This window comes from Pituophis catenifer, unplaced genomic scaffold (assembly GCF_029215685.1).
Source record: "Pituophis catenifer annectens isolate HBS135680 unplaced genomic scaffold, rPitCat1.0.hap2 SCAF_4, whole genome shotgun sequence".
NCBI lineage: Eukaryota > Metazoa > Chordata > Lepidosauria > Squamata > Colubridae > Pituophis > Pituophis catenifer.
Genome location: NW_027256884.1, coordinates 26395346 through 26420954, shown reverse-complemented (window position 1 = coordinate 26420954; position 25609 = coordinate 26395346). Strand labels below are relative to the sequence as shown.

Genomic DNA, 25609 nt, shown 5'->3' with positions numbered 1-25609 from the left:
AAGAAAAAGAAATTTGCCTCTGCTTCTGCCTCCCAGCAATTTTACCTCAGTGCCGCAAACAGCAAACAGCCTGCTTTACTTTCATTTTCGTTTTCAGCATAGCTTGAATAGTACAAGCGGAAAAAAAATCTACTCCAGCAATTTACCTCTTTGCAGCAAGCAGCAGAGCCCTGTGCAAAACAGCTGAGAGCAAATCAGCTGAGAGTCGGGAGGCCGATCCAATCAACTTGTGCTAATTAGGCTGTGCTGAAGCTGAAAGGAGCTGTTTCTTTTTGCTGTTTGTTTGCAAGGAGGTAACTGCTGTGAGGCAGAGGCCAAAGGGTGGGGCCCAGTGGGTAGGCGGGGCTACATTCGGTGTATAAGATGCACCTAAATTTTCACCCCCTTTTAGGGGGGGAAAAGGTGCATTTTATACTCCAAAAAATACGGTAATACTCGAGCATTCTTTGTTGCTGGAGCATCAGAAAAATTATTTATCGGTGGAAAGCTAAGTTGTACTCCAATTCATTTTACAACGGCAGGTGGTGGAATGCTACACTGATTATGGCCCTTTCTTTGGAAATAAAAAACTTCTACTTTTTACACCTTTATACTACATTCTTCTTATAAATAATAGCAAAAAAAATAATCAAAGTTTCTTTGGAAATAAAAAACTTCTACTTTTTACACCTTTATACTACATTCTTCTTATAAATAATAGCAAAAAAATAATCAAAGTTTCTTTGGAAATAAAAAACTTCTACCTTTTACACCTTTATACTACATTCTTCTTATAAATAATAGCAAAAAAAATAAAGTAGTTTTGTCTAATAAATGCTGGGCAAATTCCTCCACTAGTTGAGTACTAGCAATGCTCTAGACATCTCTTCTCCTGTCAATTCCTTTGTAAACCAGAGGGAGTAGTGGGATCTCCAAGAAGAGAGGGGTCGCATGGGCATTATCTGATCCAAGGCCTCAGCTGCCCCCTTATTCCAAGTGACAACCAAGGTTTCAGATGGATCATATAGCAGGCCAACAGGAAAAACACTCAGCTCCCTCTAAAACAGGAGTCTGCAACCTTGGCAACTTTAAGACTTGTGGACTTCAACTCCCAGAATTCCTCAGCCAGCAAAGCTCTAAATGTCATCCAGGTTCATCAGTTTCAGGAACAAACCAATCTAATGGGTTCTGCCTCCCTGCAGTGGATGGTGGCACCAGAGAATCCCATGGAAATCAGGCGGTGATCCAACTGTAACAAGGAAGACACCAAGAGTTTGCCCATTTCACATCACATAGCCACTGTGTCAGGGTTCCGACGGATGCCCTAATTAAATCATGAGTCTCGAGCCAAGCTTCAAAAGAAATCCAGTTATTTATTAGGAGCTTCATGTCCGCATGTTCCCAAGTGAAGCCAGCTCTGACCCTAGGTAATTTACACTGCAATTATGAATCTGTTTCCCCCCTCCCCCCCAGGGTGTGTCATCAATCACATTTGCCAACGGACCAATTTCAAGGGTTGTAGAGGTCACTCCCCTCGGCTGCTGTAGGTTACCCTGGAATGCAGCCTTGAGAGACATAAGCGTGGAATGTGCATCTGTCTTTGGCTGCTGTGCCATTTCACCGGTTTCCCATCTCCCCCGGCCTATGGCAACTCAAGAGCAGGTCAGGGATGATTTGCGAGTTGACATACTGCTCTGACAGGAACACCTGATCCAAGTATGACCACTGTTCCATGTCAGGCTCTGAATGACCCAGGATAGGCCCATGGTAACCATGCTGGGCATGAACTCCAGAGCCAGCTCAGACTTTACTACAGAAGGCAGATTGAAGTCCTCCAGAACCATAAGTCTGGGGAACTCAACTACCAGCCCAGAAATGGAGTCAAGGAGTTCAAGTAGGGAGATTACTGTGCAGAAGGGAGGCTGGTACAACAGCTACACTCCAAACTGATCCCTGAGATCCCACCTTGGTGCAACACTATGAAGGAATTACTGGATGATAATCACCACATCCACACCCCTGTCTCAGCTGATGCCACATGCCAAACCTCACTTGGCATATTTCTGAAAGGGCTAACACTTCCACTCCTGGACCTAGTCAGGTCTCAGTAATAATACATGCCAGGTCTGCCCTCTCATCAATGATTAAATCGCTGATGAAGGAGACCTTATTACAGACCGACCTGGCACTCAGTAGAAGTGGGCAGGGCCATTAAAGGTCTACAGATGGATTAGAGTTCAAGGAATGGTTCCACATTCTCTGAGAGTGGCTTACTCCCTATCTTCCACCATTCCTTCCCATGCATCACCACCAGGATCTCTAAAACTAAGTCCACCAAGATGAAGGACTGGGAACCTCCCATTTTCCTCACTAGACATCCTTGGGAGAGAAACTGGGCACTCAAAGGTACTATAGCTTCACCAGGAATCAGTACCATCAAGGTACCCAGTCCCGACCACACACTCACACATATTACCACATATTCATACAGATCAACACTCCTAGAAGGCTACCCAGAAGGTAGGCAAGGTGACCTCTGTGGGGAAAGGGGGCCCACAGTATCCTGCACCTTACTATAGCCCTTACCTGCCCATCTACCTCTCAAATCCCTGAGCCACAATGGCCAACAAGGCTGGCAATTTATAGGCTAGCGAGCCTTGGTAGTACAGTGGTCTAAAGCACCCTGTTATTAACATCAGCTGCCTGCAATTACTGCAGGTTCGAATCTTACCAGGCTCAAGGTTGACTCAGCCTTCCATCCTTTCTAAGGTAGGTAAAATGAGGACCCAGATTGTGGGGGCAATAAGCTGACTTTGTATAAATATACAAAAGTATGAAGGCTATTGCTTAGCGCATTGTAAGCCGCCCTGAGTCTCCGGAGAAGGGCGGCATATAAATCAAATTAAAAAAAAAAAAGAAAAAGCACAAATGTACAGGAAGAGACCAAGCAATGGGGAAGGATTCCAGTAGTACAGCCTCAATGGAAGCCCCAGCAGTAGCAAAAAAAGTGTCCAATAGCAGCACCCACCAAAAACTACTCCCCGAAAAGCATCTAGCAGCAGTCTGCTCCTCTGAAAATATGAAACAGCCTCTTTTCTTGAAAACAGACCAGGAGCTGGAGCCCAATTTTTTTTAAAAAAATGCTGCCAGGTCCAGAAGGCAACACCAAACACAGTTTGCAAAATGTGCCTGCAAAAACACTGCATAACACCATAAACTGGGCAGTGTAGTAAAGGAGTAAGCATGGCCATTCTCCAGAATGCTCTACTCCTGTCTAATCCAGCCTGCTTCCAACCTCCATTCTGAACAGTCCTCTCCCACCAAGAAAGTGCTTTAACCAAACAATCAATGCACAAGCATCTACAAACACTCATGAGGACAGCCCAATAGCTCCCTCTCTTTCCGCCATCTTAACTGAAACCTGGTTATGTCTGGGTCCTGACTATGAAGTCTAACCCATCTTAATATTATTTTTAATAGGTCGCAATTCTGATGTGCCAAAATACCCCACTACTTTCATCTGCAATAACAACTGGCTACCAGTTCAGCCACATGTGGCTTCAGCTTTCCTGGAATTTGTGGCGCCTTGCTTCCTTGTGACGTGAGGTGATAGAAATGCTTAGAGTGACAATGGAAATTGGCATACGGGTAACTGTGGAGCAGGAGATCCGACAGCCACATCACCTTGGCATTCAATCTCGGCTGACAATTTTTATATCGCATCAGAACACTTAGAACATATGCTTTAGAAGCAGTTGTGTGAATCTGACTTAACAAAAAACAAACAAGTCACAGGAGGCCAAGAATCCTGGGAACGCATTCGTCTAAAACTGTGCTCTTATTATAGGGAGTCTATCATGGAAAAAAAAAAATCCTGTTTTCCTTTCAGCTTGACTTAGCACACATTCATTAGACAAATTATGTGCATATGATTCTGTTGGATCAGAATCTCCACACTTGATTTTCAACAGCAGTCTTTGCGTTGCAGGCTGTAACATTTGGCAAAAGACGCATTGTTCTAATTAACACATGTTCCGAGAGAGGCACTCTGCCTCAAATGCTTTATTTGATCAAATGTTTGCCTTTCTACACGCTCCAAAGATAAATCATTGCTCCATGTTTTAAAACAAGACAAAACAGAGAGATGTTTATATGAGCTAGAAAGCCTCTGGAAGACTGTTTGAACTCCATGAAATTCAGTGACAGCTGGCATCACAATGCAGAGATTGCCCTGCGGGGATAAATATTGGCTGCTGTCGAAGATAAAGAACAAGGGCTAATTTGCTGGTGGAGAAATCAAGATGGCTGAGACAACTTTCAGCGTCCAAGTAGGCAAGGTGCTGTTTCTGGGCTCCTCAAGGAAAGGAAGCTACACAGGTGGTCCTAATCACAAGCAAATACAATGAAAAAGCCAGTAGGAAGTTGGAAGTGCAGTCATGTGAGGTCCTCACTCAATGACCTGTGCAGTCCTTGATTAAAAATGGCAACTGGGACTTCTGGAACTGCTGTCCCTAAATAGCATGGCCATGTGGTTTTTTTTTCTTTTTAATTTACAACCATGCCCATGAACAATAGTGTTTCCAGTCCCAATTAATGGAGTTAATCAAATATCTTTATTACAGACGTTGACCAGGCATTAAAGAAGGCCTATCTGTATCTACAAGGGACGCGGTGGCTCAGTGGCTAAGATGCTGAGCTTGTCGATCGAAAGGTCGGCAGTTCAGCGGTTTAAATCCCTAGTGCTGCGTATTGGGGTGAGCTCCCGTTACTTGTCCCAGCTTCTGCCAACCTAGCAGTTCGAAAGCACGTAAAAAATGCAAGTAGAAAAATAGGAACCACCTTTTGTGGGAAGGTAACAGCGTTTGGTGTTTAGTCAGGCCGGCCACATGACCACGAAGACGTCATCGGACAGCGCTGGCTCTTCGGCTTTGAAACGGAGATGAGCACCACCCCCTAAAGTCGGGAACGACTAGCACGTATGTGCAAGGGGAACCTTTACCTTTTTATCTGTATCTACATGTACCTCATCAAACTGAACAGGATTTTTTCTTAATCTCCTAAACCTCGAAGTGATTTAGGAAGGATATATTGGCTAAATGAAATCAGTGGCAGTTCCAAATTTTAGGGGGATTGGTAGTCAGAGAAGGAAGTCAGAGGTGGACAGATTTCATTCAGCCAGTATTTTCAGAATACTTGGATGGTTGAATTAAATAATCCCTTCAAAAATATTTAAACGGATTGTTACTGTAATGAGAGGCAGCCTAGGCTCCCTCCTTCCCCCCCCATATGTGTGTGTACGTGTGTGCATGCAAAGATGGCCACTGTGACTTTAAAACTGAAGCTCTAATGAATATAGAAAGGAGACAAGATTTTGATCAGGGATGATTCTACTTACCTTTACTACTGATTCACAACGGGATCACATGCGCAGATTACTTCTGATGACGTCAGGGTCAGTGGGCAGAGCCTCCCGTTGATTTTACTACCGGTTCTATAGAACCGGTCCAAACCGGGGGCAACCCACCACTGGTTTTGATCATGTGGCCATGACCACTATCTCGACTTTTGACTCCTCCCCCAAAGATGACCCTGGTAGCAGCTGTAAAGCAGGGAGCCCCAGGAACTGACAGTGGATAACTTGCAAAAACATGGACCTCAGAATGTGCCCACTCTAAAATTAATTTCTGGAATAAATTATTTAAACCACTTCTTTTCTCCTTCTTTATAAAAATGCATACTTGTATTTTTTCCTCTCTTAGCTACTTCAGGGGCTTGAAAACGCAGAAAATTAACAGATTATATTTTTAATTTATTTCTAGCTTTCAAAAGTTGTGACGGAAGATTAAGCAAAGTTTCTGAAATCATGTTCCAATCTCAAATTTAGGACTACTTCACATAGTACAAGTCGTCCTTATGACTTGAAGTTATGATGGAATCCCCACCCCCCCCCAAAAAAGTGCTAATGATTCAGTTTCGAAGTTATGACAGCTGCCCTCCCCCAGCCCCAGTCGTGTGACTGAATTTTGAGTGCATTGCCCCTCAGTCACATGATAGTGATTTACATTTTTGCCAGAAAATGTAATTTCCAACAAAATCCGGCCACTGCAAACAATGGTTCACTTAACAATTACAACATTCACTTTACAACTGGTGTTCGCTTAATGGCCATCGCAAAAATGTTTTGGTTGATTACATGATGACCTATTTTACAACTGTCAACACTTATGACCACAATTGCCAGGTTCCATTATGGCTATAAATCGAGGATTACTTACATACTAAAAATATACCATTATGGAATAATCAGAGATACAAAGACAGTATAGGTACTCCTCGACTTACAACAGTTCATTTAGTGACTGTTCAAAGTTATAATGGCACTGAAAAAAGTGACTTATGAACGTTTTTCACAATTACGACCATTGCAGCATCCCTACTGTCATATGATCAAAAGTCAGATGTTTGGCATCTGGTTCATATTTATGATGGCTGCAGTGTCCTGGGGTCATGTGATCAGTTTCTGTAATCTTCTGACAAGCAAAGTCAATGGGGAAGCCAGATTCGCTTAACAACCGTGTTACTAACTTCACAAATGCAATGATTCACTTAACAACTGTGGCAAGAAAAGTTGTAAAATGGGGCAAACTCACTTAACAAATGTTTCACTTTAGCAATATTAATTTTTGGCTCAATTGTGATCGTAACTCGAGGACTACCTGTACCACTCCTGGTCTTCTTATGCATGTATCATCCTTATGTCAAACACATCTTTCCATCATTTGTAAAAAGATTGTCGACCTACAAATTAGGTTTCAGGTGAATGATTTAATTGCTCCAAATGTATACAACAGGAAAATACAAAAAGAAATATAATGTACGTAAAACCTATTACAAAAGCTGAATCTGAATGTGTTTAACAAAGTATATTTGCACCACAGATCCTTCTTTTGCATCCCAACATCTGAACGCAGAAATGACCCTATTTTGCAGCAGCTGTGATGCTGAAAATATACCACAAATATAGTTATTTGCCACATTTGTCTTCCTAAATGACAGAACAACTTCAAGTACTATTTTAAGACTGCTGATGCAATAGAAAAACATAGTTTTAACTTCTTTAAGGCATTTTCTTTTGTATTTTTACAAAGGTATACTCTTAATGAGTTACATTATATTCAAGTGTGCTTTTTAATTAATCGGAGATGTATTCTAAATCTGTTTAAAAGATTTTCATCTGATTAAAGTAACCAATAATCGGAAGCACAAGTAAAACTGTATTCCTTTTTAATTCTATTTACAACAATACATCACTAACCTTATTGTTGATTATAGCTTCAGAGTCATCAAAGACAAAATCTCCATCATAGCTGTTCAGAAAGCAGATAATGGAAAAAAGTCCCACAATGGTTTTGGCCCAATATGGTGGAAGGGTCAGGAGTGGTATATCATGGTCCAGGTTAACTTCTCCCTGCGCCATTCTGCACACTTCTGGTTAAGAATTTGGAGTACCAACATTATGCTGGTTGTGAATCTAAAAGACATACAACATAAATGCATAAAGAAACAACTCAGCCCTGTGTTACAACTACTCTCTTCTATCAGTGGCAACTCAACTTTGCCCAATTTTTTTTTACATGTATTTACTAACATGTAAAAATATTTCGTAGTCCACTTGTTAACACACATGCATCATTTATGACATATTGGTAGTTGGAGGAGAGGGAGCTATAGGAGGAGAAAACAAAATGAAAACTCCTTTCCATTATTATAAAAACTCTTTTTCAGCTGTATATAAATGTGTAGTTTAAATATCTTTGATACTCACAAAAGTTGTAATAAGCAACAGCCTGAATAAGTTATTGTAAGCATTCTGTTTTTAAACGACTACTTGACAAGTGTCTGCAACCAATACTTTAAGATTTTGGAACTCAAACCCTATTTTCTATGAACCTAAATTATTATTTTTTTTTTAGAAAATGTAGATGATTGCCTATCTTAAATACAGGTAGTCTTTGACTTACAACCACAACTGAGCCCAAAGTTTTTGTTGCTAAGTGAAACATTTGTTAAGTGAACTTTGCCCCAATTTTATGACCTTTTGTGCTAGTTGTTAAGTAAATCACTGCAGATGTTAAGTTCGTAACATGGTTGTTAAATGAATCTGGCTTCCCCACTGACAAGGTTGCAAAAGGTGATCACATGAACCCGAGACACTGCAGCTGTCATAAATATGAGTCAGTTGCCAAGCGTCTGAATTTTGATCACATGACTATGGGAATGCTGAAGTGGTTGTAAGTGCGAAAAACAGTCATAAGCCACTTTTTTTCAGTGCCACTTAACTCTATATGGTCACTAAATTAACTTTTGTATGCTGAGGACTACCTGTAATACAACTGTGTGGCTAGGAGTGAAAATATATACTGTATTTTTTGGAGTATAAGATGCACCTTTTTCCTCCCCTAAAAGGGAGTGAAAATTTAGGTGCGTCTCATCCACCGAATGTAGCCCCGCCCACCCACTGGCCCCCACCCTTTGGCCTCTGCCCCGCAGCAGTTACCTCCTTGCAAGGAAACAGCAAGAAAAACCAGCTCCTTTCAGCTTCAGCACAGCCTAATTAGCACAAGTTGATTGGATCAGCCTCCCGACTCTCAGCTGATTTGCTCTCAGCTGTTTTGGGCAGGGCTCTGCTGCTTGCTGCAAAGTGGTAAATTGCTGGAGCAGATTTTTTTTTTCTCCTTGTGCTAATCAAGCTATGCTGAAAACAAAAATGAAAGTAAAGCAGGCTGTTTGCTGCAACGAGGCACAATTGCTCAGAGGCAGAGGCAGAGGGAGATTTCTTTTTCTTCTTTTCCTCACCAAAAATGGTAGGTGTGTCTTATACTCCGAAAAATACGGTAGTTGCATGTCATCAATGTAGTGGTATTTCACCCTGTGCTGACTGATAACCTCACCCAGAAGTTTCATGTAGATGTTAAATAGAAATGAGAAATGAGTAGACGCTGGACACAAGAAGTCCCAAAAGTGATTGCTTCTTGCATGAGAAGCGAAACGTCTTCAAAGAAAAACCAGAAAGTCCAGTTGTCTCTTGAAAAAGCACCTTTGACCTGGTGACCTGGATGACTGAGAATCTTCATCCACATAAGAAGGTCTATGGCTGGGGCTCTTCTCCCCTATCAATATTGAAAGAGAAGAACCGCTACAATGGGCATCACTACACTCAACTCCTGTTGCCAGTCCAGAAGAATATTATAGTTGATGGTATCACAGACTGCTGAGATTTAGGAAGGCAAGAATGGATGTAGGCCCCTCCTTGAGCCCTGCAAAAGTAACCCACATACATGAACAATGCATTATAAGCATTATAATTATAAGTATTATAAGCAAGCCCGAAATCTTATTGAAAAAGGTCCATGCATGATCTTTCTAAGATCCTACAAGAACAGAAATCCTGTGGCCCTTCAGATATTGCTAAACTATTTTACTCTCGTGATTAAATATATTGACCGAAGAGTACAATCAACATCTGAAGAACTATAAATTCCTTACCCACTATAGAGAGTAAAAAGGATGGCCTTGATGGAGACAAGGGAGATCCATTACCAAAGCAACAAGGAAGGAAATATTGTTTAAGTCCAGACAATGAGAGAGGCATATAAAGACAACACTTTCCTAAGTTGTTTTTCCTCCATTAACAGCTTATGTATTTCTTTATGTAAGCAGCATTGTCATCATTTTAAATATGTTATTATGCCAAGATACAAGCAGATTTTATGCTAACTTAGAAGTAGAATGTTAAGTTATTTTTACGATATTGAATAAAGTTAGGCTACAGTTGTTCACGACTTAACTAGGAGTAAATTCCTTTGAACTGTTACTTCTAAAAGTCTTTTGAGATAGCTGAATTTAATTCATTTACTAGAATTTTTTTCATGGAGAATAACATGGTTAAAAACAAGCAGGTTTTTTAAAACCTCTAGCACCTATGCTCTTGAGACTAATTTGCATCTCTTTTCAATTTTTATCCTGTTTATATCTAGTTTCCTTTTCTCCCTCCAAGCAAAGTTTTAAGCAAATCTGTCATCCAACGAACAACATATGCTTCTTTTCTTGTCTGTATTCTCATCTTTCCTCCCAAACTCTAACTGAATTAGCTAACAGTGACTTCATTCACAGAATGATGGAAAATAAAATTTCTGCTTTCGTAGGAGGACTAGTATAGATGGAAAGAACTTGACAATACAGAAGCATCAAGTATGACAGTACTACTGACCAGTTATTAGTGTGGACAACAAAGAGAGCAGCAAATTCTGCTAACTCACATTTTCGGTGTGGCTTTGAGGAACCCTGAAGATCTCCTTCAAGCTAGGCCCCAAATGATGCAAATTCATGAATGGCTGGAAATTTGGAAGCTTTGGTCTTCATCTGGGTATTTCAAAATTAAATCTTCCTTACTGTTCCTTTTCACCACTAGCAGAGAATTCTTAATTTCCAATAGAACAGATTATATGTAGTTGAGGATTGAATTGTCAAGTCCTTGGTGCATTCTGAGCTTGGTTGTTTCATTATCCAACAAGGTAACAACTAAATGACCACGGGAGAATGAAGAATTGGCAAGTAGACTGACTCTTTGCTAATTCCTGTCTGGAGGAGGAGAGGACGTGAGATTCCCCACAAGTGCTCCAGACAGTTGGTCCTCACAAGGAATGCAAGACAACAGTCTCCAGCGGGTTTAGAAGGGTCTAGAACAGGGATCCCCAACCTGTAGGCCAGAGCCCACTAAAGGGCTGTGGACTCCTGGCCACTGGGCTGCGTGAGTGGCTGGCTACTGCGTGCATGCACACCAGTGGTGGGTTCTAAATTTTTTTAGTATTGGTTCTGTGCGTGTGGCTAGGTGGGGGGACATGACTGAGTGGGCGTGGCCAACTTGACATCACTCACACTCAGTCACATGACCCCCCCACCAAGCCACACCCACCGAAACGGTGGTGAAAATTTTTGGGACTTTTTGACACTTTTTTTTTTGACACTCTGGCCCCATATCCAGGTCGGGACGTGGTGGGGTGGTGGTGGTCGTCTCAGCTTTCCCTCCATTGCCCTTCCTGGCCGAAAAACGCCCCTTCTTGCCTCTGATGAGCCTTCCCCATGGTTGCAGCTGGAGCACTCCACTCCTGCCGGCTGGGTCCTGTCCGCAAGATGAGCGTGCAGGAGAAAGACTTTCCTCTGGACCTCAGGGGCGGCTTCACTGAGGACACGCCACCAGCCACCAGCTGGGAAGGGCAACGGAGGGAAAGCACGAAGCAGCTTCCTTTTCGTCGGCTGACCGAATAACGTTTTAGCATTGTTGTTGCCGAGCTAGCCCACATGAGCGTGGAGCCAGCAGGGGGTGAGCCAGGCAGGCCAGGGGTGATGGCAACAGCAGAATCCAGCACTCAGGGAGGGCAAGGTTAGTATGCTCCAAGTGGCGCTCTGCGCGGCCTCTGCCAGCTCAGGGCAGCGGACTCAGCTGCAGCCTAGAGGAACTGAGGAACTGCAGGGAGCCTCCCACGTGTTGCACCCCCCTCCCAGCCTTTGCCCACGCCTCCACTCCATTTTCGGGCACCCAGCTTACTGGGCTGCCCCCGTCCCTGTTGTGGCTCCAAAGGCGGCAGCTTTGGGAGACACTGGAGGCATGGAGGCACGGATGAAGGCTGGGAGGGGGTTGCAACACATGGGAGGCTCCCCGCAATTCCTCAGCTTGTCTGGACTGCAGCTGAGCCCGCTGCCCTGAGCAGGCACCCCTCCCAGCCAGATCTTTCCGGATTTGACTTGGAGGAAAGCGCAGCTCATGGCTACTACATTTCGCTATGCTGCACTAGCGAAGGGGAAGAAACAGCCAGTGAAGAGCACACAGAGCTGCTCCAGTCCATGTGTTCTCCAGGTCAGCGGCTGCTTCTCTCATTCGTTGCTCTTTATGGGAAAGCGTTTGGCACAGCATAGCATAATTTAGCAGCCATGAGCCATGCTTTCCTCTAAGTGCTGTGGGCAGCAGAGGGAAACAGGTTTCGGATGAGACTTGGAGGAAAGCGCAGCTCATGGCTGCCACATTTCGCTCCAACAATGAGTTTGGCGGAGATCTAAGGAAATGTCTTCCAGCTCTTCACGATCAAAAGAAGCAACAGCGGAGGCGACGGGCATGTGTGTCCCTCCGCAAGGACTTGGAGGCAGACACCGCCCCTCTGAGATAAAGAGGCGGCAGCGAAGCCCTGGCTGTCACCTGGGAGAGGAACGTGGAGGGACACACATGCTCCTGTCGCCTCTGCTGCTGCTTCTTTTGCTGTCGACTTCTCGCAAGTTGATTGTGAAGAGTGGAAGACGTTTTCTTAGATCGTTGACACTCCAACAATGAGTTTGGCGGAGATCTAAGGAAACGTCTTTCAACTCTTCACGATCAACTTTAAGAGTGGTGAGAAGCTGTTAGCAAAAGAAGTGGCAACGGAGGTGACAGGGGCATTTGTGTGTGTGTGTCCCTTAGCAGTCCTCTCCTGGGTGACAGCCAGGGCTTCGCCGCTGCCTCTTTTCCTCAGAGGGGGGTGTCTGCCTCCCTTCACATGCTGTGCACATGTGCAGCAGCCCTGGGACATCCATTGCTCTCCTGCAGCACCGCTGCTGCCCCCGCCCCTTTTAGCTCCAGCGCAGTGCTCCATCTCCCCACCCACCCACTGGCCAGGCTGGAAGGCAGGCAAGCATGGTAGGGCCACGGGGAAGGGAGCTAGCTAGCCGGGCAGCCCCGACATGCTTGCCTGCCTTCCTGGCAGTCCCCATGGCCAGGCCCACTTGCCTGCCTTCCTCCCCACCACCACCTCTTTGTTCGGCTGCTTACCTTCCACAACGACTGGTCCAGAATCGGTAAGGCAAGCTGACCTGAGTTTTCTATGGCCCCAAGCCAGCTGCTGCTGGAAAGCGGCTGGCCAGGAAGCCTCCAAAAAGGCTTCTTTGCCAGCCGCTTTCTCCTCAGGCCGCCAAAAAGTACTGGTGGGAAAAGCTGCTGCCATCATCGCCATGTTCTATGTGCATGCCCATCCCATTGGATTTATAAGCAATGGGATGTGCATGCGCGAAGAACATGGCGGTGACAAACATGGCAGCCAGGGCAAGTGGGCAGTGACCGGGGGACCAGTTTGGGGGCGTGGCCAGCCAGCCATTACTACCGGTTCTGCAAGCAGTGACAGATTTTTACTACTGGTTCTCCTGAACCGGTGCAAACCGGGAGCAACCCATCACTGGTGGATACCATTTGCGCTAGTGTCACTGCGAGCACCACACAGGTGCTACCACTATCACGAGCATTGCGCTTGCGGCCCCATTCACATGGGTGCATGCACGAGTAAAGGCACCTGTTCCCACTCTGGGCCACCAATCCAGAAAGGTTGGGGAACTCTAGGCTAGAATAATTAGCCACGGGCACATGGCTGGGTCTACTTCATCATGGGGCCTCTGCAGCAGCTGATCCACCACTGGTGTTCATCCTTGGCTGACTCTCCACCCGTGCTCCTCCCTGCACCCTCGTCCTGGGCAGTTTGTCAAAGGAAACTTGTCCCCAACCAATTCACAGTGCAGGACAATCCTGACCTGTGATGCAATTATTCTCCTGGTCAATATGTTTTCTTTGATTTTATTAGGACAATGTTTCTTTTTTTTTTAATGTTTCTGATGAATTTCAATATCAAACAGGTCCTCCACTTCCGCCTTCTCTTTTCTCCCCTCTCCCATTTCCCTCCTTCCCAAACAAGGTCATCTCTTTTTTAAAAACAAAGACTAGTAGTTCCTCATACAATTTCTAACTATGTTATAAATCTTTTCTCTATAATAAAAAGTGTTTAAAGGGTTCGTTACAGCTTTATTATTTTCAAGTGTTCAGATCATACATCATCTTGATAATTCTGGGATTGCAATTTGGGATTGCATTGGCTTTGTATACTTCTTTTTCTAATTACTTTCATAAATAGCTTCTCAACTGTTTTCCAGCTATTAGAAACCTTCAGATTGACAAGCCTGAAAACACTGCTTGAGTTTCTTTCAAACCTTAGTGAACAAAGTTTTAAATACAAATTTAAGGATTTTTATTTTTTTATAAAAAAATACAAATGAGTGATACAACTTTGATTTTAGAAAGATACAAATGAACTAAGGGCCCAGATGGATTTGAAATAAGATTTTGGAATTAATTATAAGAACCCCTCCTGTGGGAAAGTGCCTTTGCTTTGAATTCTTTAAAAAAAAAGATACGATGGGGCAGTAGAGAGAACTAGAAGGAACTAAAGATTATAATTAAAGGAGAATACTTAAATTTGACTTACTACTATAGAATGGGCCATAATATTTGAATATTAAAAAAAACCTGAAGGATAGACTGTGTTCAAAAGATGTTATGGAAGAAGAACAAGTTTTACTGGATAAATCTGAGACTGATCTGAAAGTGGGAAGCGGATTTAAAAATGACAGCTTATAAAAATGACATGGAAAATATGCTAAGCTACAAGAGAAATCACTTTAAGTCTTAATAGACATCATTAGACAAGAGATACACAAACAACAAACCAAGAAAGAGACCTGGGTAATTTTCTGAAAAGGAACAAATAAAAATAAATCAAGTTCTAGGATATTATTTGAAGGGATTAAAGATCAAGACAGTTAAAAGTAACTAGGAATATAAAGTTGGTTTATTTGATCAATAGATATATTGTTATTTCTGGCAAACCTTAATGGACTTTTACTGATCAGGACTGAAATGACGAGGTTTCAAGGATTTGTTTATAGATAAGAGATGGGATATGGAAAGAAGAGATAATTTGCTTCATTTTAAGAGAAGATGGTAGGTTACTAAATTGTTTATATTTATAAGAGAGAAGTCATTTTATATTTTTTTTCTTTACTATATCATTTTTTAGTTTGTATTAATTTTTTATTCTTTAAATGTAATTTTTTAATAAAATTACAATTAAAAAAGAGAACTATTAAAAAAGTGAATATGCCTTATCTCATTAATATGTTGCTTGCTTTTCAAAACAAGTCTATATTTAGATGAAAATGGTACAAGAGGGGTTTGAAATGAATGCTGGCTGCAAAATATATTTTAAAATTGTCTTCCTTTATGTATCTCTCTTACTCTTAGACCTATCATCTTGAGGAAACAAGAAAAAACATCTTCCATTAAAGTTAATACCCACAACCTCTTTGTTTACTGAACCTAGATAACCTTTTCAAAACTTAAAATACTGGAACACAGATCTCAAGGGGTTTCCAATTTCACTTTATGGATCACGTTCTGTGGCCCTATATTATTGGAAAAAATTTTTCAAGCAAAACATTGCAATTCCTCTGCTAAATAAAAAGCTTTCTTAATTATTTTTTTTAACTTGGGAGAGCAAAAAAGGAAAAGAAAAAAAGAAAGAAAGAAAAGACCAGATGATACCAGACCTCCCAAGCATAGCCCTTTCTGAGAATCGGTAATAAATTGATTTGTAGTGGACATTAATTTGTTGAGTCTACAATCCAGCCACGGTTACTATAGCAATATCCCCTATATTGACTTCTATAAAAATACATGAAGTGGCATACTCCGGCTAATTATCTTCTTGTTTTTATGCTATCATTGCCATTTCTTTCTGTTTTAAAGCCAATCTTCCAGACAAAAACAATTTAGTAGGGTGAAAAGTAAATAAGAGATTAATAACAATTTTCAGTAAAGCTATAGTGGAGGTTCCCAAAGAGAAGAATGCCACTTTTTCTAGGCAAAGTGTATCCTTTGGAACTAAGTTCTGAAATTCTCCAGAATGAATCCCTCCCTCCATCTCACACTTACACACACTGTACATTTATTCAAATGAGATGTGTTAATATGCACAAGGATGTGTGTGTGTGTGTGTGTGTGTGTGTGTGTGTGTGTTTTGCATTCAGAACATACACAAAAACATCCTATATACTTGTAGTCTCCCTAACAGAAAGACTGGGGAATTCTATGCCACCTATGTGTGCCTATTTAAAAATATGTTCCATGCAATTCAATGGGATTACATGCAAGCAAGCATACATACACAGTGACCATTCTGACGTTGATCAGGAGCTGTCTGCAAAGCACCGGCATACACGAAACTTTCTGATGTGTGACCGAAAACTCATTGCAAAAAAATTATTTTAAGGTTGGAATATGTCCCATGCATACCCCCCAAGATGGAAAGATGGAGGATTCGTTCTACACATTTTGCCAGCAGGAAATTTCCATTGTGGCCGGTTACTGAATCCATTCCTAAAATGGAATGCCGCCTTGAGTCTTCAGAGAAAGGCGGCATACAAGTTGAACAAATAAATAAATAAAATAAATAAATGGACTGACCAGCAAGCCTTAATGCGGGTTGTCCCAAAGATTCTGTTTTCTTTCAAGAGGCAACTGGACTTTCTGGTTTTTCTTTGAAGACATTTCACTTCCTATCCAAGAAGCTTCTTCAGCTCTGAGTTGATGATGGGGGAATGGAATCCAGTCAGAGCTGAAGAAGCTTCTTGAATGAGAAGCGAAACATCTTCAAAGAAAAAAACCAGAAAGTCCAGTTGCCTCTTGGGGAAAAAAAGCACCTTTGGGGGACACTTAAAACCGGTTGTCTATGGAGATTCTCAGTCATCCAGGTCACAGTTGTCCCAAAAGTGCTTTTTCAAGTTGCCTCAACAACTCTGCTAAAGGCGGCAAACGACCAGCTGTTTGCAAGGAATATAAACCCTTCCATTCTCCACCATCCAGTCAGAGCCGAAGAAGCTTCTGGGATGGGAAGCGAAACGTCTTCCAAGAAAAACAACAACAATAAAGTCCAGTTGCCTCTTGAGGGGTTTGGGAAGCACCTTTGGGATTTAACGCGGGCTCTTTTGTTCCAGCGAACTACCCCGCGTCCTTTAAACCACGGCTTAAAGTCCCGACTTCGCTCCTTGCAAAGCCCCGCCACGGAAGGTCGCCTGGATGCAGGTCACCCATTGCCGTCCGGCAGCTAAAAAAAGGCCGAGGGGACTCAGCCCACCAGGCACCCTCGGATGTGAGCGCAGCGAAGTTTGGGGAGATGGGGGGGGGGCTTTCTTCCCGGAACGTGGAAGGGACGCGTTTCCCCGAGTCCACCCGGGCAGAGAAGCAGGTTCCCGGGAAAGATCGCAGCAGAGATCGCGGACGGCAGCAGCGCGTCCGGGGCAGGCAAAGAGGAGCGGTGGCGCCTGGAAAAAGTGGTGTGGAAGGGCCGGACTCCTCCCTGCCCGCCACGAGAGATTTTCCACCCACCCACTCCTCTCCCCGCTTTTGCGGCGTGGCTCCTTTTGTCCTGAGCGGTGCTCTGGCGGAGGGAGCCGCGGAAGAGCCTCCCCGCCGCATGCAGCTTCCTTTAACGCGGGGATCCTGGATCCGCCAGCCCTCTGCTCGTCCCGCCAGAACCCCGCCTCGCCCCCAGACGGGCTTTACCTGCAGCTGGAAAAGGAGCCCGAGCGGCATCGCCCACCCGCGCGGGGAACTCTGCCCTCTCTCCGCAGACGGAGCTGGGGATGGGCGGGCCGGGCACCGGTCGACCGAAGAAGGAGGAGCCACTCCGGCCTCTTCGCTCCCGGAAGGCAGGAGCCTGGCGGATTGGCTCGCCCCCCTTCCCCGCCCTTCCAAAGGACCGGCCCCGGCTCATTGACGGGCGGAGTGACGTCTGCGGGGCGGAGAAGTAGGGCGGGGAAGAGGCCGGGCGAGTGTGTGTATGTGGGGAGGGGAAGGGTCGAGACTCGAGTCGCGTGGATTTTTTTTGGGTGGAGGGTGGGTTCTGCAACCGCGTGATCGTGGAGGATTTAGCTAGGAATTGGAAATGCAGCGCGATCCTAAATGGATGCGGGTCCCCCGTGAGCTGAGTGGAATTATTCTTCTGTAGAAAAACCTGCTAGGTTCCTTCGGAATAATCCCAGGCAGGCCTTGGGGCCACAGACTTACTTAGCTACCACTTTAGGTAGTCCTCGTCTTAGGGCCACAATGGAGCCCCAGATTTATGTTGCTAAGTGAGAAATTTAAGGGAGCTTTGCCCCCGTTTTACGGCCTTCCTTGCCGCAGTTGTTAAAGGAATCGCTGCAGTTGTTAAGTGAGTAACACTGTTGTTAAGTGAATCTGGTTTCCCCGGTTGACATGGCTTTTTCAGAAGGTTGCAAAACGGGATCACGGGACACCCCCCCCCACACACACACACACACCCCACACTGCCACTGTCATTGTTATGAGTCAGTTGCCAAGCGTCTGAATTTTGATCCACATGACTATGGGAATGCTGAAGTGGTTATAAGTGTGAAAAACGGTCATAAGTCACTTTTTCCAGTGCCGTTGTAACTTCAAACAGCCACTAAATGAACTGTGGTAAATCAAGGACTACCTGTAATCCATCTTTTACCTTGATTTTTCTTCTGGCAACAATCACACGCTGCTCTCAAGACAGGTAGAAAGAGTTTTTTCCAAATGAGAGGAGTTATTGCTGTTGTTATTGTTATTATTACTGTATTATGCAATTGCCCTACCACAGGGACAGAAATTTATGAGGGCTCTAAACGGTGAGGTCTTCCTCCTATATTGTACTGTATTTCTGTATTTCTTTTAGAATTTCTGAATTTCTTTTAGAAATATCCAAGGCTGCCCAATCTACAAGGAGAGTAACTGTTTATATGTCAGGGCTAATTTAGACTCTAGGCTTCCAAGGTGGTGATGGGGAAATGGACCCTACTTTGTGAAGAAAACAAAATACATGAAATTGAGCAGTTTTCAACTCTGTAAATGCTGAAAAGTGTCATGTTTTTAAAATGAAATGGAATGGTCTAAAAAGCACCAACAAATTGCTTTGACTGCAGTTGGCTGTCCAGTCTGTGCTTAAACATCTTCAGAAATGAAGGCTAATAAATTTGGAAGCACCTCCTGGTCATCTTTACTTAAACTGCTTTTAGTCCTGTTTTCCAGAATAGCAGTATTAGATGGCCACCGTTCTACCTTGCCTTAAACCTTTTTTTTTTCAGCTGCTAAAAATGCATGAGTTTAACTTTTATAGTTTTACCCCAGGCATTGCTTATGTTCTACGTATCTTATTTATTAGATTTTTATCCTATATCATTTTTATAAGTAACTCAAAGGGGCAAACATCCATAATACTCTTTCTTCGTCTTATTTTCCCCAGGATAACCCTGTGAGGTGGGTTGGACGGGGGGGGGGGAGAGTGACTGGCCCAAGGTAACCCAGACAGCTTTCATGCTTAGTCAGGACTAGAATTCACAGCCTCCTGGTTTCTAAGCCAGCACCTTAACCACTACACCAAATTGGCTCATGTGTGCCCTTTGATTGAGGCAGAATTTGATAATCACCGGTTACATTTGGTTCATCATGATTTGATAATCATGATGAACCAAATGTAAAGAAAACAACAACCCTGCTGTTTTAGAACTCAAATCTTTCTAGTCTAGAATTCAAAGTAGCCTCAGAGAAACTGTACTTCTCAGAAAACTGCAAAGAAGTCAAGGAAACTGGACCTTTTACCTCAGTTGCGCCTGGTATTCTATGACACCACAGGAATAAATCTGCCCAAACTGATTTATTTCCAAATCAAACACCATTTTAAAAAAAGACTGCTTGCTTTAATAAAATCACTCATAAATTTTTTATTTACTAATAAATATTATGTATTATTTAGATAACAAGCACACACATTCAGAATACGTCCTGATTGTTCAAAGCCAATTTTGCCTGCTTGCTTTTAGTTGAGATTCCCTACTTAATAGGCCAAGACAAAGATAAACACACCATAAAATCAAAGAATCCTCTGCCCATCCATTTATGCAAGCCGAAAAAATAAAATACCTTAAAAGTTATAAAACCTATTTAAATATATATGAGAAGGCTAAAAAAATAAAATCCTGTTTGAGCCTCTTCAGTTTAATACGAATGATAAAACTATAGAATTATTATAGAATTACCTTAAGCCGCGGTGACGCAGTGGTTAGAGTGCAGTACTTCAGGCTACTTCTGATGATTGCTGGCTGTCTGCAAGTTTGGCAGTTCAAATCTCACCAGGCTCAAGATTAACTCAGCCTTCCATCCTTCCAAAGTAGGTAAAATAACGACCCAAGTTGTTGGGGGGCAATATGCTGACTCTGTAAACCGCTTAGAGAGGGCTGGAAAGCACTGGAAAGCGGTATATAAGTCTAAGTGCTATTGCTATTATGAAGTTTTTCAATGTCTTTTTATAATGATTTTTTAAATATATTGTGAGCCGCCCTGAGTCTTCAGAGAGGGGCGGCATATAAATTAAATTAAATTAATTTAATTTAATTTAATTTAATTTAATTTAATTTAATTTAATTTAATTTAATTTAATTTTAATTTAATTTAATTTAATTTAATTTAATTTAATTTAATTTAATTTAATTTAATTTAATTTAATTTAATTTAATTTAATTTAATTTAATTTAATTTATTAAGTTGGATGGGAACATATGCAAGAAAACCAATTAAATCATCCTTGGGAGGTGCCGTCTAGCTTGTTCCTAAAACTCTTAAGACTTGGAAGATCCACAGTCTCCAAAGGCAGCATATTCCACTCTGGTGTACTTTAACAATCCAAAAGCATTTCATTATACAGGTAGTCCTTGACTTACAACAGTTCATTTAGTGACCATTCAAAGTTACAACGGCGCTGAAAAAAATGACTTATGAACATTTTTCACAGTTTTACAACCTTTCCAGCAGCCCCATGACCATGTGATCAAAATTCAGATGCTTGGCAAGTGGTTCATACTTACGACCGTTGCTGTGTCCCAAGGTCATGTGATTCCCCTCTTGCGACCTTTTGACAAATAAAACCAATGGGGAAGCCAGATTCACTTAACAACCATGTTACTAACTTATCCACTGCACTGTGATTCAGCTAACAACTGTGGCAAGAAAGGTCATAAAATGGGGGTAAGGCTCACTTAACAAATGTTTAACTTAACAACAGTCATTTGGGGCTCAATTATGGTTGTAAATTGAGAACTACCAGTATTGGAATGAAATCTAGATAACCGCAACTTGACCATTATTTCTGGTCCTAGTTTCCATAGCAATGAAAGTAGCTTCTGCTCAGGTCCCTATGGCATCCTTTTATTGTACATGCTTGATCACTTTTCCAAATTTGTCTTGTAGCTGGAAATGAATAGAATTTTAATCCCAGTTATTTTAGCCTTAATGTGGCTTTTCTTCCTTTCTCAACTTGGAGTGATCTAGAATCGATTACATTCACATCACACAAAACAAGTAGGGCAATGACAGTCTTGCTGTAGTGAAAGTTGTATTTTCCAGACTATTTTGAGTGGAATATTTGAGTGACCAAAGCTACGCTAAAGTCTTCACAGAATATCTGATAAAAATGAATGTACTATCAGGAATTATGCTTTTATTCCAGCCTATACCTATGCTGAAACTATACCTATACTGACAGATAGAGAAATGACTGGACTGATGGGTAGACAAATGGGCAGTTGGATGGACAGATGGGCAGATAGACGGATGGATGGACACATGGACAATGGAAAGATGTACAGATAGATTGATAGACAGATGGATGAGTTGATGGACTGACAGACGGGTCAACAGATGGACAGCCAGTCAGGCAGACCACTGGACAGATGGATGGCTGGGGAGAGAGATGAACTGATGGACAGACCAAGGGACAGACTGACATAGAGACAGATGGTTAAACAAATGGACAGGCGGATGGATGGATAGACAAGAACATGAATAGATGGATAGACAAATGGAGCAATAGATGGACTGATGGATGGTCCCATTTTTTTCCTAATATATTGATTTTCTAAATAAGACCAAAACAGATATGGATTCTAGGCATGGAGCTGTGTCAAGGTATCTTTACACAGAGAGAATAGTTTTCATGAAAGAGTAAGGCATTTACTGACTGAAGCAATGGAGAGACATTTGCATATTCTTAGGATTGGTTCATTAATTACTAAGCATTAATGATCAGATTATCTCTATCACAACCTATTTTCAACATCATCTTGCAGTTAGAAGTTATGGGAATTTTTTGAATTTACAGCTCTACATTGACAAGGCCTCTACGTATAAGGGGTTCAACTTATTTTCCAAAACACCAGAAGGCAGGACAAGAAACAATGAATGGAAACTAATAAAGGACAGAAGCAAATCTACTAAGGAGAAATTTCCTGGCAGAACAATTAATCACTGGAACAATTTACCTCCAGAAGTTGTGAATGCTCCAGCACTGGAAGTTTTTAAGAAGAGATTGGACAACCATTTGTCTGAAATGGTATAGGGCTTCCTGCCTGAGCAGGGGTTGAACTAGAAGACCTCCAAGGACCCATTAAACTCTGTTATTCTGTTATAAAAATTTAAAAGCTTGTAGAGGGGGTATGGACAGAAAAGAAAACCTGTGACTGGTCCGTAAAGTAATTCTACCTAATCCAGTAGTTTCATAAGAAAGAAACAGATGTGATTTATCTACTGCTTGTATTACATTAGGATAATTAAGGGAATAATTTCGATTATGCTATGTTTACTTTAAAAAAAGACTAGATCTAGGAGTAGAAAAAAGGCATTCTGAATTGTCCAGATGCTTAAGGAGCCTGAGACTCTGCATTCAGAGTGAAAGCACATTTGCAAACTTGAAAAAGCCTGTCACATGGTTAGATATTCCCTAAAATGTTCTTTTTTCTTTTATTTCCTGCCCAGGAGGTAGAAACTGCTAAAATACTGTACATAGCAGATGCCACACAGCATGTTAAAACAGAACTGAAATGTGTGTTGCAATAATGGTAAGTGGTAATATTCTGTCTTGTGCAAGGATATTGCATGAAAACATATCAAAAGGCTGGCTGTGATGCCCCGTGTTTTTCTCTGTAAGAATTCTGTACAGTTCTTGGTACCATTTGTATTATATCCCATGAATATTCTCTATTTATTCGTCTTATACACTGTCATATAGAGGTGGCTATTTCATTCCCAGTTTTAGTGAGCAGGTAATAATATCATTTTTCTGATATATTATCATTCTGAGTTCTAGTGAGATAACACTTCTTTTGGATTTTTGAACAGATAGTCCTTGCTTAATGATGGGTTGCTTAGCAATGCTTTAAAGTTCCAGTGGACCTGAAAAAGGGTACTTATGACCTGAATTCAAAGTTCTGATACCTGGGGGCCCTTGTGGTCAGATGATTGCATTTTGGGGACTCAGCAACTGCCTGCATTTTTGGCTATTTAAACAGACTAACAGAATAACAGAGTTGCAAGGGACCCCTGCTTAAGCAGGAGATCCTGTACCATTTCAGACAAATAGTTGTCCAACCTCTTCTTAAAAACTTCAAGGGTTGGAGCACCCATAACTTCTGGAGGCAAGTCATTCCATTGATTAATTGTTCTAACTGTCAGGAAATTTCTCTTTAGGTCTAGGTTGATTTTGTCTTTGATTAGATGCCATCCATTGCTTCTTGTCCTGCCTTCAGGTGTTTTGGAAAATAGATTGAACACCCCCCCTCTCTTCTTTGTGGCAACCTCCAAAATATTGGAACACTGCTATCATATCACCCCAGTCCTTCTTTTCGTTAAACTAGTCATACCCAATTCCTGCAACCATTCTACACATGTTTTCGCCTTCAGTCTCCTAATCATCTTTGTGGTTTCTGCACTATTTCTAGAGTCTCAACATCTTTTTTGTATCGTGGGGACCAAAACTGATGCAATATTTGGTCTTACAAAGTTTGGTCTTACTAAGGCATTATAAAGTGATATTAACACTTAGTGTGGTTTTGATTCTATCCCTCTGTTAATGCAGCCTAGGACTGCCTTGGCTTTTTTGGCAGCTGCAGCACACTGTGGGCTCATATTTAAGTGATTGTCCACTAGCACTCCAATATCCCTTTTGCAGTTACTACTGTTGAGAAAGATATCACCTATTCTATACCTGTGCATTTCATTTTTCTTGCTAAATATAGAACTTTACTTTTCTCACCACTGAATTTCATCTTGTTAAATAGGGCCCACTGTTCATGTCTGTCAATATACTTCTGTATCTTGAGCCTATCTTTTGGAGTATTATCTATTCCTCTAGGCTATTAGCAGGCTACTTGTGTGCAAATTTGATGAATTTGCCTTTTATCCTCTCATCTAAATCAATGATCTTGATTCAGGCTAGAAATGAAAGAATGCCCACCTTCCAGCGATGACTTCCAGTACAGAAGTTCATTAACACTCCTGGTACCATAGTCCAGTTTGCATATTCAGATCCCTAATAATCATATAATGTTCTTGTGAGAAGGACAATTCCAAATTAATTTAAATTAGTCTGCAGAGCCTGGATAGCTCTGCAGACTAAAAGCACTGTAATTTAACACCAGCTGTCTGCAATTAAAGTAAGTTCGAATCTTGCCAGGCTCAAGGTTGACTCAGCCTTCCATCCTTTCTAAGGTAGGTAAATTGAGGACCCAGTTTGTGGGGGCAATAAGCTGACTTTGTATAAAATATACAAAAGTATGAAGGCTATTGCTTAGCGCACTGTAAGCCGCCCTGAGTCTCCGGAGAAGGGCAGCATATAAATCAAATTTTAAAAAAAATGCAGCAAAAGGGATTTCTCCCTCTTGTATCTGCTGTCACATCAGATACATGTTCTTAGTTGTGTAGTATAAGTGACTAATTATGCTATGGCCAAAGATTTCTAATTTATTTTGCAACCCCTTCTCCATTTTCATACTTCAGATTGATAAGAATCTTTCCTGCACTTATTATTTAAAATATATATTCACTGCAACCAGTTTTAATTTTCATATCAATTGCTAAAAATAATATTCAAGGGCAGTGGTGTTCTTGCATCTTGACATTCCTCTTTTATCTGCTTCATTCTTTTAATGATTAAACAGAATAATAAAATCATGTATTCATTAAGTAGGGAAGGAGAAAGTTAGTGGAGATGTCTCCTTTCCCATAATTTCCTTCTCATTTTTCATGTTCCAAATTGTCCTACAGCGCCACATGAATATTAATATCAGTTATACAGTATAGCTACTGTCATATCTCAAGAATCCTAATATATGTAAGTGTCTTGCAGACTTGGAAGCTTTCCCAAAAAGGGGCAAGGGTTGTGTGGAGGTTAAGCCAGCCTCATTTTTCATTTGATTTTTGCTACACTGACTGAATCTCCCTTTCTTTTTCCTGGCTTGCCCTGGCATCTGATCCTCATGCTGGTGCAATGAACTGAAGTTTTCGGAGATGGCAATGAGACAACTCTGGTATTATCACATTGAAGTTTGGCTACCTGCTGTGCTGGCCTTATACAATGGATGTTTATGGAGGAACGACCAAATGAATAAAATAATATACTGTGAGTTTGTTGCAATTATCAATCCAGAAAGCATACACAGATAACTGATTCAGCAGGATTCATTAACTTCTCTTTATATACAGTATAACACATGAATAAATGTACAATACCAATAGTGGTTCTTCCAACGTGGTAGAGAGGAGAGATCAGTTTTCAGTTCAGAGCAGACTAGACTAGTTTCATTTTAGAGCTGAACACAGAGCTTAGCCACGTCCTTGCTTAAATTTCTGTTT

General features: G+C 41.9%; 1 protein-coding gene across 1 annotated transcript in view; it reads right to left on the bottom strand.

Annotated features, from left to right (window-relative positions):
• The window catches only part of TMTC4 (transmembrane O-mannosyltransferase targeting cadherins 4), a 54651-nt gene extending 37147 nt beyond the window's left edge, over nt 1-17504 (bottom strand). Inside the window, exons 1-2 of the mRNA XM_070943143.1 lie at nt 17450-17504; nt 7295-7510 (exon numbers count right to left, since the gene is read on the bottom strand). Of these exons, the coding sequence (XP_070799244.1) occupies nt 7295-7456 (162 nt within the window). The 5' untranslated portion in view covers nt 7457-7510; nt 17450-17504. The remainder of the gene's footprint in view (nt 1-7294; nt 7511-17449) is intronic.
• Between the last annotated feature and the right edge of the window lie 8105 nt (nt 17505-25609).